Genomic DNA, 20,447 nt, shown 5'->3' on the forward strand with positions numbered 1-20,447 from the left:
ATCATTAGACATACACACTTCAGTCCTGACCTCTTTGCTTAACCTTGCAGGGTAACGTATCCAAAAGTTCTGACCCAACCAACCCCACTGCCATCAAACCAGAGGAGTACTTCAACCCTGATTTTGAACTTGGTGATAGAGACATAGGACGCCCCAAAGAAGTCAGTACCAAGGTACAGAAGTTCAAGGCCAATCTCTGGTTGTGTGAGGCACATCCCCTCTCTCTACAAGAACAAGTTCTACCAATTATTGACTTAATGGCTATAAGTAACGCTCACTTTGCTAAATTAAGGGACTTTATAACATTGCAATTACCGGCTGGGTTTCCGGTGAAAATAGGTAAGTATCATTTTATCCAAAATTCTTTAATGAGACAACACAGGTATCAAATAAAGATGATGACATCACTATGTAGAGCTCAGAGAGATCATTTCATGCATTAAGCTTTTGTTCTAGTTATAGAATAAACTCAAGTCCAGATCTCGATTTGTCCAGATTAAACAGCTGTTGATTCAAAGTCACCTTTTAGTCACACTTTTTTCATGCAAATAAGTTTTGCACAAGGGGTTAAAAATGGTAATACTTAAATGTTCACATCCTGGGATGGAAATTTTTCCATCTTAACTTTATTTATCAAAACTTTCCTTACAAAGCATAAAGTTTAAGTGATTAAACACAGCAAATGATGAAAAGGTGTGAAGGTTCTTGATATTTGTGCTATATTTTGAGTCAAAATGTTCACATTTCACTTTCTTATGAGATCTGACTATGCTGTAGAAAACAATAGAGTTACAATTTGTTTTCATATACAGTTGTATATCTTGTAAATTAAAAAGATTTCAAGGAGGATTTTAGTTTGATTTTTAGCATTTTCTGTCTTTATCTCCAGAAATTCCGCTGTTTCATATTCTCAATGCACGAATTACATTTGGCAACTTAAATGCAAGTAATGAGTCAGTTGTTGGAGTGATCAGCCTACATGAGAATGGTTCAGAAAGCAATGGTGAGACAACGTCAGAAGCAACACTACCACGCATTCTCTGTGCTGTGGATGCATCCTGCTTTGAACCACAGCAAGTTATGATCGTCTTGGTGACGGATATCGGGAACCAATCATGCGTGATGAGGATGATGATTTGTTGCAGTTTGCAATTCAACAGAGTCTACTTGATGCCGGTACAGAGGATGATCAGGTGATGCAGCTACTCTGTTTGTGTTAGTGTCTGTGTATTTGTATCAAATGGTTGTGTTTATGAGTGCTCGTATTGTAGCACCTGTATTTGTAAGCGTCATGCTTGTGTTTATGTTCTGATATCACATACTGGTATGCACAGCGGATGTATCCCATGAGCCATTTTCATTTGCAGTATGCATACTGGATGTATCCCATGATGCATTCTGAGGTGTACTCTTGACACTGGATATCTACACGTACTATGATCCATTTTGATCTCTGCTACACATGCCCGATAGATCCATGATTCATTCTGATTTGTACTAGGCACACTGGATATATCCCATGATCCATTCTGATTTGTATTAGGTACACTGGATATATCCCATGATTCATTCTGATTTGTACTAGGCACACTGGATATATCCCATGATCCATTCTGATATTAGTTACACTGGATATATCCCATGATTCATTCTGATTTGTACTAGGCACACTTGATATATCCCATGATCCATTCTGATTTGTACTAGGCACACTTGATATATCCCATGATCCATTCTGATTTGTATTAGGCACACTGGATATATCCCATGATCCATTCTGATTTGTATTAGGTACACTAGATATAGCCCATGCCATGATCCACCAGATTTACACTGTGCATACTGATTGCATGTATCCCATGACCCACTCTGATTTGTTTTGTCAGTAATTCCTCAATTGAGTCTAGTATGTCTTTCGTGTGTCGACAAATTTATAGATTAGTTTTGGAAATTTTGAAAACATACTTAAGCACACAATTCTTCTCAATTCCTATTTGAAGACAGGAGATAGCATTTTTGTAGCATTTGCAATATTGTTAGACCATGACTTTCATGGTTATACTCATAATTTGAAACTCCTTATGTAATATCAAAATGTTCTGATATTAGATATAATTAAATAGTTGTTAAAATGTTTCACATTTATTTTTAATATGTAGAATAGAAAAATTATTTGACTAGCAATCTTTAATGGAACAAATCAAGGAGAATTGTGGGTAATTCTTAGTATCAGATACTACTGTCTGTGTACGTGCCTTCATGGATCAAGGAGAAGATTACCAAAGTGTAGACAAGTTCTGTTGTATTCATTAGTAAAATTGGACTTCTGTAAAACATAATTTGCATCTCGTTACAAAGGACGAAGTGACCATGACCTTACCTATCCAAGAATGATGACAGAGGGTTTGCAATATCAAACCATTTGAAGCTGAATGACAGAGTCAAACAATTTTATGAGGAGAAGTAGAATCTGACCATTGGCAAGATTTTTCCAAATAGTTCAAGAGTGTTGTAGTGTTTTTGTGCTGCTAATTTATCAAGAGGTGTTTCATCAAAAATTTGATACCTTTAAACGTTAGCTAAATTTTGCCCATTATTATTTGTCAATAGGTTACAGTCTGGGAAGCCTTAAATAACAGTCGACCAGGAACTGCAAGAGCTCATGAAGACAGGATGTTACAAAGGTGAGAAAGTATTACACAATTACTGTCTGTAGAAATAGCTTTGCTTTGTCATGCATTCAGCTATGCAAGCCTGTAATTAGCAGGTTTTGATACTGACTGTGTGCAGAGCTTTGCCACTACAAGACTTGATATCTAAGACTTCTAATCTGTCTTTTAAGATGGAGAGAATTGGAATTTCAACTTATTACTTTTTTATGTGGTGTACAGACAAAGATTAAATAATTGTATCGTCCTGTTTGCTTGCCAGCACCGTACACTGAGAATGCTATAGGCAACACCTAATTGACATTTCAATAACAATGTTTGGTTTTATGAAGTATCCAGCCTTCTGTATAACGCATTGCAAAAAAATTCTGTTTGTACATACTGGTAGTCTGTGTATGATTCATAAGTTCTGTAAATACTCTGATCATGTGACATCAAGGTGTATTTTCTTTGATCAGGGCAATCCAAGAAAGCTTACGACTGTCACAGGAACCTGGTGACCGAGACGTGACTGGCAATAGTGGCGATGGTTCAGCTATTCCAGTCATGGCCCAGAGACCACTACCCACTCCACCAACACAGAGTATGGGAGCACGGACCACCAATGAGTTAGAAGACCAACTGAAACTGGCCATTGAACTGTCAGAGAAGGAACAAAAAGAGGAAGAAAAGAGAAGACAACAAGAAGAAGAAGAGCTTCAACGAATTCTACAGCTATCACTGACTGAAAAATAATGCATTCTGCTAAAAAGTAATATTACTGGCACCTGCATATCGGCATGGCAACTGATGTACATTTTCTTTTATCTAATAATGAATGTTGTCAAACTGAATCACTGTTTTCTCCAGAAGGGCATCAACGTGTTGGCATTATATAACGGTGAAACCCAAGACTTTGAGGTTTACCGTATGATTGCTGGGTTGTTGTTGTACGAACAGATGAGAAGAATCAATTTGTGTTAAATCGACAGTTCATAAATGCCACACTAGTTCCATCAGGGTTACTTCAGGTAATAATGGCTTGTTTTTGCAATGAAATAAGTGCCACTCACCTAAAGACCAAAAATACAAAAATGGTGATGTTGTCCTCATCTATTAAATGAACAACTTGTATGTGGTGTTTTCGCTGCATATGATTGGCTGTGGTTAAAAAGGAGGTCAAAAGAAATTTCTGAAGTGACTGGGGTATAATCCCTGCTGTAGCAATGTCTAGCATATGAAATGTTTCTGACATTTCAGTTGCACCAAATTTTGTTGAATTGTAAAACTTTTGGAATTTTCTCAATGTCAAATATTATGGTCAAAGTAAACATTTTAGCAGCAGACATTTTAGTTAAACGCACAACCAATTGCATCACTGCAAATTAGCAATATTAGGCATGTTTTCTACAGTTTATTGCCACTAAAAGTTGTTGGAAATCACCCAAAGTTTGGTTCTCAGATCACAATTACAAGCATTGCAAGGAGTAAATCTGACTTTCAGTTGTCGGTTACATCATCGAGTGGATAATCATTGCAGGTTACTTAAATGACAGACGTCAGTCAATGAATTATGATGTGACGTGTATAAATGAAAATAAGTCAGTCAATTGTCATTAACCAATTAAATAACAACTGTCAATTATTTATAAAATGGCAGTGGTTGATGAAAACTGATAATGAGGTTGATGAAATGATTGAGCTATTTAATAACAACTCATTCACACTCAGTCAGTCAAAGTTTCTGTCATTGAGTGATAATCTGACATATTGTCAAAGAATCTGTCAAAATTCAACCACAAAGTGCTTGTCTATCATTAGTTTTTGTGACTTGAACCTGAAAGGAGCATGTAGGAACTTATCCAATGAGTAAAAATAAGTCCATCAATTATTCAATACAGCTGTCAGATAAACAATGACAGATTTCCTGCACTTTCATTTATATTTTGGAATGACAAGACTACAAGTCACTTATTTACAAATCATCACCACTGCTGTCAAATTGTAAAATATAGTGGCTTGTAGTCACTCTTGAAGAAATTTAAAGCTTTTAAAAAAATTCAAAGTGGAAAAAATTAGCCTTCAGCAAGAGTAGATAAAAAGCAGGTGTCGATAATTAATTCAAGAAATGATAAATGCCAATGCAAATAAGATAGAGGTAATATATGTAAATCTCTGATTAATGAATTGACAGCCATTAGAAATTTTTGATGGAAGTAGCATTTCATTTGATCATGAATGACATCATGTTTTTGTCCTCTTTATCTTACCCGCACATCATCAAACATTGGTTCAATCCCAGAATTTTCTATTGTTAAATAGGCCCTTGTTATATCAAATTAAGATAATATAGTTTATCGAAAAATAGTTGAAGGTGGAAAGTCAGTGACAATTTTCATTTACCCTACGTTGATTTCAAAGACAGCATTTATTGTGAATATATTAGTGATTCTCATGCCAGTAGGTCAAGCTTTGTAAGTGCAATACTGATATTTAGTGTTTATCTTTGTCCTGTTAATATAGTGTGGATATTAGCTTAGAATTTTATGACATATTTTTAGTAAGTGTACAACATTTCAATTGTTTTATTGATTTACAGGAGTGAATTTAAGCATATGTTAGTGTGACCATTGGTATTAATTATGAAAAATTGTTCAAAATGTTATACAGCTCAGCTCAAATGTAAATTTATTGTGATTGCTTCTGAAGGCAAGTTGATTTTTGTACATTTTTAAAATAATAATCAAGTGTCATTCTGCACATCATTGGAGTGGCTATTGTTGTCTTAAATATGTTGTTCATTTTTGAATAATCTTTAGTGATATCATTGACTGCTCATAATCTTCATTATAGGTTTTGACTCGTCGCAACAACAACAGGTCAATAAATCGTTCATACTTGGCAAAGTAAAAAGGTGAATGTGGCTCGCACAGTCTCAACACCTCGACAACAATTGTATACAGCCGCCATAGTGACAGACCTCACACAGAAGATTAAATGAAAAGTTGCAATCAATTGAGTGATCATTTTACAATATCTTGGTTGATGAACTCTGTTTCAGTGTCTTGTTCTCACAGTGCCTCCGTTGAGTGAAGAAAGACCAATATTTAAGAAATGTCATCGTTCTCTTTATGTGATTTAATGTGTTTGATTTGTGGTTTTGTACTTCTCATTTTAATATGGATTGCTTTGTTGATGGCTACTTTCATCACATTTTCAGAGTAGCCTCAACAAGTTACAATCCGTTAATTGTTTCAGGTAGAGCCAATCAATGACAGTTATCAGTGAAGTATTGACTATAAGTGATGTCATTGTAGTGTCATTGAATTGCTGTATCAAATGCAAGTACCTTCTAATCAACTCACTGTTCATCAGCTGACCAGTGACACACTGCCTCTCTGCTGGCTTCTTTAAGCTCAGTAAGTAAATACTTCTATCAACACTATAGAAATCACTCCTTTCATTTAGCACTGTTGTTGAATGCAAAATGGCGGTGAAATCATTTACAGACTCAGTTTCTGTACTAATCATTATTCCAATACTTTCTTTAGTCATCAAACTTCTTTACCATTAATTTGCCTCACTACAAGTAATCACCAAAATTCAGCATTTAATTTGTTTTTGGATTATGTTCTCAGTTTAAAAGATGTTTTTCATTTATTTATTGTTAAAGTACTGTTGTCACTTACCATCAATGACTACATGGAGTACTCAATGACTGTGTACATGGAGTATTGTCACTTATCAATGACTGTGTACATGGAGTACTGTCACTTATCAATGACTGTGTACATGGAGTACTGTCACTTACTCAGTTACTGATTAGTTTTACTCATAACTACTGAGTGACTGCCTGTTGTCATGGAGTCAGCGGAAACACAGCCTGTTATCATTGATGACATTCCATTACAATCATCAATTATTGTTAATTTTTGTCTTCTTACGGCCAGGTTTTCCATAAAGAAACATTGTTTTGAGACGTAAGTAACATCACTGTTTATTAAAAAGCAATCAAAAGATCATTTCAGCCCTCTGTTGGTTTAATCCCGTCAGTGTTATGATCGGGCAAGACCATTCTACAGGGACAAGGGTAGGATGACATTACTTAAGAACGACATTACTGAGTTCTCACCACTAAATCATTTTCTGAAAAACTTTACAGCCACTTTTAATAGCGTGTAGTCTGATTTTAGTTCACATGATATTGTACCTTATTGTATTGTAATGAACTGAATTGTACAAAGTTGTGTCAAAATTCATTTACTTTTGAAATAATTATAAAATTTCCATAATGAGCATACTGTGTTTGCCAGCTGTTTATAATTCTATGTATGTATGTTGTCACACGTAATCTTTACATGAACCATTCTTTGTATGCGTATGAAAAATTGGATGTATTTGTGTATTAAAGTCTATACATTTTTAATCTGTCAGTTAATTTGAAAACCCACAATAGATGTGTCTTTTGTAACCTTTTGACAGCATTGTTCTGTTTATGCTGTTGCATGTATATTACTCAGCCCAGATGGACCTTGTCAAACCAATTACTTTGCTGTACCAGTGACGCAATTTACAGACCAGGTGTCAGTGTTGTAAGATGAGCGCTGAAAGCTTTGTGTTAGTTTCCTCTATGTAGTATGGTCCCATCTGCAGCTTGTGCGTCAATAACATTGTACATGCAAGTGTTCAAACTAGAAAGTAGCAATAGAACATTGATATTATAATAGGCAAGTGAAGTAGATAGCTATGATTTGTAGATAGAAATGTACTTCGCTCAAGAGACTGGTACGTTTAGAAACAACTTTTCATGAACTTTCCCCACCATAAAACCTAACTGCAATAAAATTCAAAGAACTCAAATATATCTATTACTATTGTTCCAAATATTTCTGATACAAGTATCACCAAGGCCCTTCATCGACATTTCCTTTTTTATAACATTTTAATGTAAGTGCTCTTTTTTGTCTTAAACTTTATTTATTGTTGTGGCTAGAGTTAATTTTGGTCCAAGACATGGTAAAATTTCAAATTGAAAGGAATATGTACGCATTATTGATGTTATTGCATTATGTCAGGGACATCAGAGCTGTGTCAGCTGATCAGTTACCATTATATCTACGTTAATGCCATCAGGTGTGTGCCAGCACAGTGGCATTTATACCAGCAGGCCTGTTCCAGTACCATTAGTACTACCGGTATGTCAACACACTTAGGTGTCTCTTAACATCATCAATCCCATCAGGTTGGTACCATTATGTCATCAGGCTGACATCTGTATCTGTATCACGCCTGAGATGGCAACATGGAGCATGTACTGATACCAACTGGCCCATGGTGGCCACCATCAGGTACACTGGTGCCAGCTGGCCCATGGTGGCCACCATCAGGTCTACACAGATGCCAAAAGACCTGTGCTCAGAGCTGATAGTTTAGTGCAAGATATTACCAACATATCTGTAACAACACCAGCAGATATGAATGTAGAAATAGTCTGATATAAAGCTGTGTGGTTGTAGTGTACCAGTGCATGGCCACTGATTGGATACTGGAAATGTGAGATGGGTTCAAGTTCATACTTGACTTGCACCGTGTCTGTTGAACATGTACTTATGTAACTCAGAGACTGGAACATCAGAAATGCAATTACTGTCTCAAGCAACTTATCAATTTAATATTAATTGAACCATATCACCTTTGTAAATTTGGATAATTCGGAAACTTTGAACATCTGTGAAAAGTTTGATTAGTATTATGCTAGCACACCTTATGACTTCTGACAATGATATATGTATATGGATCTTGTCCGACAAGGCTTCAAAGATGACAAAATATTTGCATAGTAGATTTAGAGTTATCCTTCCCCTACCGATGTCATCTACTTAATTTTATTCTTTCTCAATTAACAGCATTTTCAAAACAGTGGATATTCACTTTGACTATGCAAGGTTGAAGGAAATGACGTTGTGTGTTATCAGCTGTAGATTGACACCAGATCAGGCAGTTATATGCAAATGAGTTGTCATGTTTGAAGCTGATTGGTCAGTTCACATGTTATATTGTAAACTTAGGAAGCTAATCATCATATGAACAACTCAGAATGATCTTTTGAAAACCCTCATGTTTGGGATCAATTCTTCACAATGTGTTTTTTTAATCAGTGAGAATGTTCGATGTATTGAGTAAATATAAAATGGAAACCAAAAGACAAGTCTGAGTATTTATTTCATTAACAATGTGTTTTGATCATTTTCCAGCCATTTCTTGTGATGAAGGAAAGTTGAACATGAGAGTTTGAATGGTGTCTTTTCCTTACAGACTTGCAATGCAGAAAAATTTCAGTTAACCAAAATCTATCACCATACCATGATAAAATTAACTTCATAAGCATCTCACAAACCATCTGTCTTAGATTTCATTTTGAAAGAATGAAGATTGAGAGCTTTCTGTATGTATGACAAAGGATAGTAAAACATCTATGATATAAAAAAGTGATTGCTAAGGAAAACCTGGTAATTGACTTGAAATAGTTCAAGCAAGGAATGAAATCCCAAAGACTTCATTCAGCAGAATTTCCATGTCATATGCATTCCATAAGGAAAGGATTCTGCAAAGGTACTTGCCAATGAACAGACATTTCCACACACATTTTGTATGTTATATGGCATTACTTATCAGCCACTCTTTGAACAGTGAAGATACTTACAACCCTTTTCAGAATTAGAGCGCGAAGCCACTGCAGTGAACTGCAATAAAACTGCTCACACTAATTAGTTTCAGCTGTAGCCCGCTGGCAAAGTCCACAACATTGTATGTCCCATGCAGACAGTTTGTCTGGGGAAGTTGAAATAAAAAAGATTTGTACATGGACCAGTGCATGGTAATGTTACATTGTATCTTAATCTTGAACACAGGGTGCCAATCGTATTCTCTCATTTACAACTCGAGCCTCAGATAGAGCTAGTTTTGCCTTTGTACAAGCAGACTTTTTGGTCTTTATCAAGTAGCCTTGTTCAACACCAAAGTGGCCACGGCTACAGCTGAAACTAATTAGTGTAAGCAGTTTTATTGCAGTTCACTGCAGTAGCTTCGCGCTCTAATTCTGAAAAGGGTTGTAGTAAGCTGTTGATATCTTTTCTAATACTGATACACTCATTCAGTAAGTTTAGCCTGGAATTGGAACTCTTTGGTGATAATTCTACTGGGTTTAGACATTATTCTCAAGGTCTGAAAACTGCTACAGTGACAATGCAAAAAAGAAGGGATTAGAAGACTGGGCTGATGCACCGAACATTAACTGTGAGGGCGCTATATTAAGTTCTGCTGCACTGGCATCAGATGTACTTTGAGCATTTCTTCTACATCAGCTACCTTCAAACTTTATTTCTTTCAAAATGTACACAAAGCAAAAAACGGTTAAGCAATACTTTGCCCAGGAAACAAAGTCTTTTGTCATTGTTTAAGGTATACTGCACAGAACAGTGTTTATACATCATTTCTGGAATATGGTACACACATCACAAAATGAGTATTAAAACACACCATCACAACAGAAGCTCTTCCTACAAAAAGTAGATGTCAGAGTCAATATCATGTACAGCTACCTAAACACAACATTACAGTTTTCTATAGGAAGTACTTCTGATGACAAACAATGGGCTTGACATGAAATTTATACCGACAAAGGGCTAATGATATTTGTGTCAGGATCAATCATGTACGTATGATTTGAAGTAAATACTGGCACAAACTCTATCTGGTGGCTAGAGGAAAATATGCACATATCAGCTTTGCCCATCCATGCTCAGGGTACATCTTTTTCAAATCTTATATCAATTGTGACCTTGAAATCAAATGTTCCATAAAAATTCTCTGTATGAATGATAATCTTGTGAGCATCCTGTTTGTTATTTGTAAAATACTTGCACAGATTAAATCCACAGAGTCTGTACAACATCCCGGTACGATATCATTATAAATAGTATTTTATACAGTAACTGAATTTTGAAGGAAACTTCACTTTCTTACAGAAAACATGTTGATCATTATGTTGTTAAATCTTACAACAGAGCAAAACTGCACATAACAGAATTACAGATAATTTTCTAAGTCAATCAGATGAAGTTGGCAAGATCGCTAGTTTTTGAATTACAAAGGTACAATACTGATACGCAATTTGCTTGTATACATATAAGCATTCCCCTACATGAACTCTTATCTAAAAAATTTTTCTGACAACACATTAAATTAACATTGTCTTGCCCTCTCCAGTGACAGTCTTACCAAAGATCATAAAATGTCAATTTTACTATGTATAATTAATTTGACTGAGTTTTACTCAATTTTTGTTTTTCAATTGAGTTCCTGTTAGCATCTGTAAATCATTTCTCTTTCAAACATAAAGTCTTGTTGACAAGAATAAAATAATGATTACTGTATTGCCAAATTTCATATATTCATACCATATTTGATTGTTAGTCATTTTATCTATACCTGTATAATATTCCAATTCACTGTACTTACAGTAAATGTTGATTCTCAAAATGTTACACGTAAAACTGACCAAACCACTGTCTAGTACCGTAGTACCTGACATGTGACTTCAAGAAAAACTCTTCAGTGTTTTGCAACACTGTGATTACATAGCTATACTCAATAGTAGTTGCTACAACAACCTAACAATCCAACACACTTGTAGGAAACTGATTCAGATATTTCTCCTAATGCTCTCTGAACCAGCTATTTTGATCATAATGCAGTGCAAGGGACTACACAGATTTATCTACAGTTCAGTTGTCAGGGTTTCATTCTACTAGCCACTGGTAACAGCTGATATTCAAACAACTGTCATCCTTTCTACTTGCTTCTAGTTTAACTGCTATAACCCAAAATGATTAAATAACCTGTAAGACTTTTACAGCCAACTGGTCACACGATGAAGATAATTGTCAACACAGAGCCAACATTGCCCCTTTCCACAGATTATGGTCATTCAGACTCATCCATTACTGTGTAACCATATCCATAGATTATGGTCATTCAGACTCATCCATTACTGTGTAACCATATCCATAGATTATGGTCATTCAAACTGATCCATTACTGTGTAACCATATCCATAGATTATGGTCATTCAAACTGATCCATCGCCGTATCAACAGATTATGGTCATTCAGACTCATCCATTACTGTGTAACCATATCCATAGATTATGGTCATTCAGACTCATCCATTACTGTGTAACCATATCCATAGATTATGGTCATTCAAACTGATCCATCACCGTATCAACAGATTATGGTCATTCAGACTCATCCATTACTGTGTAACCATATCCATAGATTATGGTCATTCAAACTGATCCATCACCGTATCCACAGATTATGGTCATTCAGACTCATCCATTACTGTGTAACCATATCCATAGATTATGGTCATTCAGACTCATCCATTACTGTGTAACCATATCCATAGATTATGGTCATTCAAACTGATCCATCACCGTATCAACAGATTATGGTCATTCAGACTCATCCATTACTGTGTAACCATATCCATAGATTATGGTCATTCAAACTGATCCATCACCGTATCAACAGATTATGGTAATTCAGACTCATCCATCACCGTATCAAAAAGAACCTGAAGATTCAGTTTCTTAGCAGCTGCTTTGATCTCATTCAAACCAACTTTCTGGAAAGAAGCTGGTAGTTTTCCAGTGTACAGTAGATTGACAAAAACATTAAGGTACGGCTCTGCCAACTCATAAACTTCAATTTGACTTTCAACTTTCAATGGTGTCATTACTTCTTCAGCTGTGTCCTCATCTTCAGAAGCTGAAAGAATACAAATGGATTAAAAATACTGGGTTTATAAACTGTACAGAATGAAGCTATTAAACTGGAAGTAAAATGTATTTGAAAAGTACCAATACCTTTGGATAATTAATCCATCACAGAAATAACATAATTTTCTAAAATTATCTATGAGAATCCCACGTCCTCTATTAAGTTTACTTTGCAAACATTTTGCAGCAATACTGGTAAAAATACAATGAATGTCTGTCCTGCACCATTTATACATTTGACCATAGACCATTGTATTTTCTGGTCTATGATTTGACACAATGATTCAATACTTCCTTCCTGCATTAGCATTGACCTCAGCTACCCAACATTGTGTTTCTTTTAGCTTCAACGACTTAATTTTTTTTCAAATCAATTTATCTAAAACCAGCCACTCTTATTTCAACATACATGCCGTCTAAGAGAGTGCCTTCTGTGTACTACAGACATGGAGAGATATGACTCTAGCAATCTAAGTGGCACTGAATATAAACAAGGAGCAGATTTGATTTGTTTTGAATCTACAAAACTTGATTCACACCTCAAAACAAATATAAAGTAATCTGTTTTCTTCGAATTCATAGACTATCTATCTCTTGATACATAATGTTGCCAACAGACAAGCAAACATTCAAATTTGATGTATTTTGTTACCCTTTTGGAATTGATCCAAGCTTTGCACATTGCTTAGGAGAGTCAACAGTATATTGTGAACGGGTATGCTTGTTGATGCAGTTGCCATGGTGACATCACACAGAAGACCATCAGAATGGAGTCCATGCAGACCTTCCAAAAGTTGCATTGCATGATGGGTATTGACTAATCTTCTGTCTGTATCAACCCCATGATCAGCTTCACAAATGTTCTCTGAATTTTCCTGCAGGTCTGTCTCTGATCTATCTGAAACTGAAATTTATATGGAGTATATTTGATTCATTGTCAATGATGGTTCTGAGCTTTGCAAATGCATGATACTTTGTTTTTGAACTTTGCAAGGCAAATGGCATGAGTGTGAATTGACTTTGTTTGCATAATGTTTTAAAGGGCATATATAGCGTAGTACTGAACACCGAGAGGGAGAGTGATACTGTAAATGCGTGCTGGCATCATTAACAATGTTTTGAATATGAACTGTTATAAGGAATATCTCATGACTGTGATATGATCATAAATATTTGATCATCATTGACTCCATTTGGACTTTTGTGACAATTGTAACAAATGTGTGTAATGATCATGTTTAAATGACCATCATTATTGACCATATTTTGAAAATGATCATAACATGATTGACAACGTTTGGACTATCATTATACAAGCAGGGGTTGTACAGTCTATCATCTGAAAATATTGTCTCTACTAATGTTTAGAAAGCTTCAATTCAGAATGATGCTAAACTATTGGGGATCTAGTACAACATCAGTGAGTCAGAGATACTCAAGATGTTTGTGTGTGCCACAGAATATCAAAACAATTCTGACCTGACAACATCTGCATTTCTTCTCTCTTCTTCTTCAACATGTAACTTGGCAACCGTACTGTGACTAAAGACTGATATCCATCTTGTGGCATTTCAGGCCCTTCTTCCCAAACGTCCCTTTCACTGTCATAACATTTCACTTGTCTTCTGACGATGAATGTTTCTTCAGTGAGCACACCATGGATGCAGTAGATTTTCCCATCTTTGGAAACACTCCTGTAACCTGCTATGACTGCTGTAGGGTCATCTCCTTCTTCTGTTGGAATGGCCTTGCATTTTGTCCAGCGGTCAGTCTTTGGGTCGTAACATTTCAGTTCATAGGAGCACATGCTTTCATATGTCTCAAGTGGCAATTGCTGGCCACCAACCACGTAAATCTTGTCATTCATGGCCACCATGCTATGCCAAGATACAGGACATACTGGTGACATAGCACATGCCTCAGTCCAAAGGTCAGCTTTGGGGTCATAGCTGAGAAGGGCATTAGAGTACATGAGATCTTGATGAAAATAACATCCACCACTGACATAGAGTTTTCCTCTGAATGTAGTTCCAGCCATTGCGAATAGTGATGATGGCAAGGAAGACACATATGACCAAGAATTAGTTTGTGGGTTGTAACATTCCACAGAGTTAATACCGGCCATGAATCTACTGTTCCTACCACCAACCGCATACAATCGTCTGTCCAAGGCTGCAAAGAAGAAATCAGTCCTTGGATCTTGCATGGAAGCCATGATGTGCCAACAGTCAAGTCTGACATCATAACGATAGACCGTTGACGTGGTAAACTGACATCCACTAGGGTCCATGTCTGAGTCATTATGGTTCTCTCCACCGGCAATGTAAACAAAGTTGTCAAGCACAGTCACTCCATATGCCAATCTCTCAATGGGCATCTCGCAGAGATTGTGCCATTTACCAGTAACTCTGTCAAAATAACTCATGTACTGTATATTGGTATCTTTCCCCTGCATTCCTCCTGAGAAATAAAGAGAAGCAAAATTATACTTCCAGTGTTATCAGACTGGTAAAACTTAGACCTGAAAATGCACAGCAGTGCTACATGAAATATTAACGCAGCTATGTGGCAGGCTGAGTGTGGCAGGTTATCAGTGACAAGGAAAACTTTTCATTTGTATACATATTCTTGAATGTCATTACTTTTGTGATTAACTCAAAAATACCTAATTTTCTGTTACCTGTTGTAAGAAGGACCTCTTCTGTATGTAACTTATCTTGACACTCTGACTGCAATGCATGTTGGTAATAAGGCACGGCATGGTACCGGATAGCTGATAGTAGTAGTTTCTGAGCATGCTCAGTGTCCTTCATCATAAAGTCAGATGACTGGACATGTTGTAATAGCTCTTCACAGCTGAGCAAACTGAAAGGTACACAACTGTAGGAAGAAAAAATGGCCATGAAAAGTGAATAATGTGGTAACCTAGTGTGACAAGTATTTGATTCCCTGAGCCGTCAAAACACAGCATTACTCGGGGATATTGTTTGAAATTGATTCATCTTGAGGTTACAACTGTATGCCACTTACAATATTAAAAGGAGGCTGTCATCAAAACTACAACCACACAACTTTCTTGTTTACAAACAATGTATTTTCACGCATGATATCTAGATGTATAACATCAACATAGCTGCACTTTTATGGCCAGAGCTTCCAAATTTTTCCACCAGACAACTGCAGCAACTTAAGATACATGTAAATTATACTCTATACAAAACAAGTAATCTTGATCTTATTGATGCTTTCATTTGATACATACTTGAGAAGTCTTCTTACATCTTCTGTTTTGACATCTTGGTTGTGTTCAACCCAATCCCTGACAGTTTGGAACACATCCAATGCTTTGTAACTCATCAAAAACTTGCTCTGCAAGAAAAGGAGCAACTGTTCAACAGTCAGTGAATGCACTCTTGAACATTTCTCACTTTCTGTTGCCATGTGAAAGAAGAGGTCGATGACCTTTTCATAACTGGTGAACCTTTCAAGTAAGCCGTAGGTGGTTGTCATAGTGACCAGTTCTAGAAAGTTATCTTCATGGAGTTCATCTTTCAGGAATTCGATACAGAAGTCAAGCAGGGCTGTCGCTTGGAGGTAGCTTGCAGCAGTAAGAATACTCCCAAAGTTATTATGATTCAAAGTCATTTCAGCTGAGTAAATGAACTGCAGCACAGCTTTCAGTCCCTCTACATCAATGCCTTGCAGCTCTACTTCCTGTTTCTTGTTTGTGCTTTCCAACATTCCTCCTGTGAACATGGCTCTGAAGTAGTCACTGAATGCTGCAAGAACTGCTCGGTGCGCAGGAAGCCTTTCTTTGCCAACTACAATCACAACATCACTGTCAACACTTGATCTGAACAGTTTCCTCAAACTGACCATGATGTTTTCACAAAACTTTTTCATTGAAGGGTTCTCCTCAGTAAGTTGGCCAGATGGTGGTGGTTGATGACAGATGGAGGTGGACACTGGTGGCCATTGTACTATGGAATCCAATCTCTGGTGTGTGTCTGATGTATTGATTCCTGACATCGGTAAAGAAGAACAACACTATAACGTCAACTCAAACATCCAATGGCAACCACAGAAGCTAGATCATATGGTCTGTTGTATCATGTGTGACTAGCTTGAAAATGATCAATCTTAGCGAAAAGATAAATGTTGAAAGAATATATGTACAGCACTATATCATTGTGAATAATCACTATCTTCTAAGGATATTAATTACTACATCACACAGTCTTGCATTTGTGTTTTTAACTAAGGCACATCAAGTATGAGCTGGTACACTACTGCCAATTTTTTCATTTTTTTTAGTTTCTTTCAGAGCATTGATATACCAACTTTCCTGAACAGTTTTTCACACACACACAAAACCAGAAACACACAGAGACACACACAGACACACACATATATACAACTTGCTGGGAATACATTTACTGTACCTGTGTGAAAGACTGACTGGGGCACTTTCAGGAAACATCCACTTGGAGTTAGAAGACTGTCTATTTGGACTAAATCTTCCCACATATTTTGTGATGGGCTGTAACATCTCACATTTGAATTGCTTGTAAAGATAGGCTCACCATGTCCTTCTGGTGTTGTCATCTTTAATCCACCAAATACATAGATTTTATCATTATTGACAGCAGTACCATTCAAGGTTATTTTAGTTGGTATATCTGTTACTGGTGACATCCAGGTATCTGTGTCAGGCTTGTAACATTCAACTTTTGTGATGAAATTTCGATCACTGTCAGAACCCCCGATAACATAAATTGAATCTCCAAAAGTACACATGGCATGTCCTGATCTTTCCCCATGTGGCATTGGTGTCAAAGTTTCCCATGTCTTGGTTCCAGGATTGTAGCAGCTCATGTCAGAAATTCCCAGTACTTGTTGCCTTAGGAAGAAGACTGGAATTCTATTCCTGCCGGCTTCTTCAGCTCCTCCAGATATGAAAAGTTTGTTTCCATAAACTGCACTGGCATGTAGCATTAGAGGTGTATTTGCTGGTGTAACATAGCTCCATTGATTTGTCTCAGGGTTGTAACATTCAACAGTATTTGACAGAATATCGGAGGGTGTTTGTTGTTGCCAATGCCAAGCTCTAGGACTCCTCCCACCAACAGCATACAACCTCCCATCAATAGCATCTAATGTGAAGAGACACCTTTTCTCAAGCAAAGGTGAAGCAAACAGCCATTTGCCGGTCATGACATCATAACGATGTACTTCCCTGACAATTTGAGGCTGGTCCACTGTTTGGTAGTTACAACCTCCTGCTATGTACAGGAAGTTATTAAGAACAGTCATACCATGGCCAAAGGATGGCTCAGGGACGTCAGTCAGTTTGGTGAATCTTTTTGTAGTGGTATTGAAACAGCTGACATCACTTTGAAAGCTACGATCTGTCAAAACCATGCCACCAACAATCACAAACCTTTCTTGTAGATGGGACTGCACTTGCCTGTGTGCATGTGCAAGTGGCTGGTTGTGTTTGGAAGCATGGTATACCATCACATCCAACATCAACTTGATAGAATTTCCATCAGTACACAGATCCATCAACGCTTGGAAGCCCTTGACTACAACATCGGCTGGTACACAGGTGAAGTCAATCAGTTCTAACAAGCTAGACACTTGACTCATCTCATCTGACTGGGAATGGACTTTAATCCACTCAATTACAGTCACAAAACAGTGACTCATCTGGTAATGGAAGAAAGTCTCATCACTTCTGACACGACTTAAAAATTCTTTCATCTCTTGCAAACTGCTCTTCTCAACATCAGTCACTAGCCACGGATATGGAGCAGAGCTGGCAGTATCAGGTTGATCTGGGTCAAGTTCAAGGTCACTTGCCATCTTAGCATCTTCTTCATCAGTTGATGAATCACCTCTTCCATTTGATGAATCCATTTCATCTGACATGATGTTACGCTGTCATACGACTTGACCTGAGAGAAAAGAAATAACATAGATAGTTATATGATACATTCTCTCAGAATTTTATATATACATACAACCGCGGCAAAGCAAGTGCATAGGTAACTGATTGTAATACAACACTAATAGTAATTAATATGTAGTCTAACTTCGCCTTGTTTATCGTCAGCTTTGTCTCTGTCAGTAAGAAATCTCAGCAGGGTGGCGTTAAATGGTACTGTCTTCAGGAAGTCCATGCCAAGTTGATTTCTTATATTTACGTTCAGCAAGGAGACTTCTCATATCTAAACCAAGCACCCCGTGGTTTATTAGCTCTTTATCAGTAAAATAAAGATGCCGCTTCTATACTTTAAGGTTTTCCAGTACTTGTTGCTATTGTAGTTTCTGTTTGTATTACAATCAGTTATCTATGCACTTGCTTTGCCGCGGTTGTATAATAGATAGATGATAACACAAATTGCCTCAAGTACAAAAGTACAAAGTAATAATATGTGTCACTTGACAAACCAAACCATAAACCAAACATGCACTTTTTTGTTTATTGATAAAACTTATGTTTTCTCATTTCTGGTTTATTAACTTAAGAAGGAAATGTCAAAACTATAACCAAGTTTTATCTGCTACCGAGAGGTGTATCTCTGTACCTCTGTGACTCTTGTCTGCTACCAAACTTGTCTGCTACCAAAGGATGTCTCTGTGACTCTGGTCTGCTACCATAGGATGTATCCCTATATCTCTGTGACTCTAATCTGCTACCAAGGGATGTGTCTCTGACTCAACAAAACTCACAGTTGTTATACAGTGACCCTTATAATTCTGATGAAAAATCTTTATTCCTCAGTAACATACATTTCTTAGCCTTTCATTAGATATCAGAAAGACCGCGCCAGTTAATGAAATCAATCAACTTTGTTCTCATTTCAGTATCTTAAGAATGGGAGAACAGATGTAATATTGCAAATGGAAGATTTTAATTTTTTAGTTTGAGTGTATGTGTATGTGAAGAAAACTTACTTTGTGATATTGCCTTTCCTACTTCATTGTGTGCGAACAAGAATACACAAAGGTATGAAATGTTAACACTGTGACTAAGTATGAAACTTGAACTTGCACACAGTATACTGTCAATGTTCACATTGTATCACCACTTTCATTTTCTTTTGATATTTATTATCTGATGTATGTATACCAGTCTGTATTATATCACAGTCCCTCTATCCTCTATAGAGGGACTGTGATTATATGGTCTGTTTTATGGCACGCACAAGTATTGTTCTCCCACTATGCTACCTGGTATGTTATACGCCCACTACACATAATCCACAGGTATTCGACTCAATGCTAGCAAACCGTAAGTTTTCTTACAATACTGGTTGTCTCAGTGACGTTTTGCATTGCTTGCATTGAGTCGAATGCCTGTGTGTACACATATCTGCAGCTATACCTGCAGTATATCGGGAGTATATCATGTACATGATATCGGATCACAGTCCCTCTGATCACAGTGGATACTGGATAGAGGGACTGTGATCGCATATATACCCCGAGACGATTGGCATCACAAGAAATCTGAATCAAACGATCGTATACCTTAGCCCAACTTACGCAAACAGATGACGATGAGCTGTGTGAGAGCGACAAAACAAGTGACAGAATTGTTCTGATATAGGAAAATTCATCGGATGGACTGTGCTGTGTATGCGTAGAAAGGTATTTCCTGGATGCCGTTGAGAAAGTGCGCCTTGGTCATGCGTGAAGTTATCAAATACGGGACTGTTTGGCCAACGTTGGGTCACTCACGGAGCAGATTTTGCGGCGGTTACATTGTTTTGATTCAGAATAAATATTACATATAAAACGGTTCAACGTTAAGTATGTCCACTGAAACCTGCTACATGCTGATGGGCCAGGTAACATAATATTGTCACATTAAAGTGAAGCATTCACTCACCATCCCATAACACTAAAGTCTCTCCCTCTCAGAAAAGTAGAATATCCCCAGGTCATGT

The 20,447-nt window shown here is 36.9% G+C and overlaps 2 protein-coding genes across 3 annotated transcripts in view; one reads left to right on the plus strand and one right to left on the minus strand.

Annotated features, from left to right (window-relative positions):
* Positions 1-7,086, plus strand: part of LOC139145897 (ankyrin repeat domain-containing protein 13D-like) — a 40,037-nt gene extending 32,951 nt beyond the window's left edge. The window contains 5 exon segments of the mRNA XM_070717343.1: positions 51-339; positions 890-1,066; positions 1,069-1,193; positions 2,611-2,684; positions 3,128-7,086. Coding sequence (XP_070573444.1) covers positions 51-339; positions 890-1,066; positions 1,069-1,193; positions 2,611-2,684; positions 3,128-3,404 — 942 coding nt within the window. The 3' untranslated portion in view covers positions 3,405-7,086.
* A 3,961-nt stretch (positions 7,087-11,047) lies between these two features.
* Positions 11,048-20,374, minus strand: LOC139145895 (uncharacterized). Of its 2 annotated transcripts, none has more exons than XM_070717339.1 (7): positions 20,044-20,374; positions 16,935-18,449; positions 15,755-16,514; positions 15,173-15,372; positions 13,972-14,952; positions 13,145-13,396; positions 11,048-12,481 (listed from the first exon to the last, which is right to left on the minus strand). In XM_070717339.1, exons 2-7 carry the CDS (start codon positions 18,421-18,423, stop codon positions 12,246-12,248), a joined length of 3,918 nt encoding a protein of 1,305 aa, XP_070573440.1. In that variant the 5' UTR covers positions 18,424-18,449; positions 20,044-20,374; the 3' UTR covers positions 11,048-12,245. The 2 variants fall into 2 exon arrangements, with proteins under 2 accessions (XP_070573440.1, XP_070573441.1); XM_070717340.1 differs by having other exon boundaries at positions 20,029-20,190.
* Between the last annotated feature and the right edge of the window lie 73 nt (positions 20,375-20,447).

The sequence above is a fragment of the Ptychodera flava genome, chromosome 12, assembly GCF_041260155.1.
Source record: "Ptychodera flava strain L36383 chromosome 12, AS_Pfla_20210202, whole genome shotgun sequence".
Lineage (NCBI taxonomy): Eukaryota > Metazoa > Hemichordata > Enteropneusta > Ptychoderidae > Ptychodera > Ptychodera flava.

Excerpts from the sequence above, each read along its gene's own strand:
- LOC139145895 (XM_070717339.1), bottom strand. The coding sequence starts at position 18,423 with ATGTCAGATGAAATGGATTCATCAAATGGAAGAGGTGATTCATCAACT. Across the intron at positions 14,953-15,172 it reads AGAGGTCCTTCTTACAACAG|GAGGAATGCAGGGGAAAGAT; the intron begins GTAACAGAAAAT and ends TTTATTTCTCAG. Across the intron at positions 13,397-13,971 it reads AGAAATGCAGATGTTGTCAG|TTTCAGATAGATCAGAGACA; the intron begins GTCAGAATTGTT and ends TATAAATTTCAG.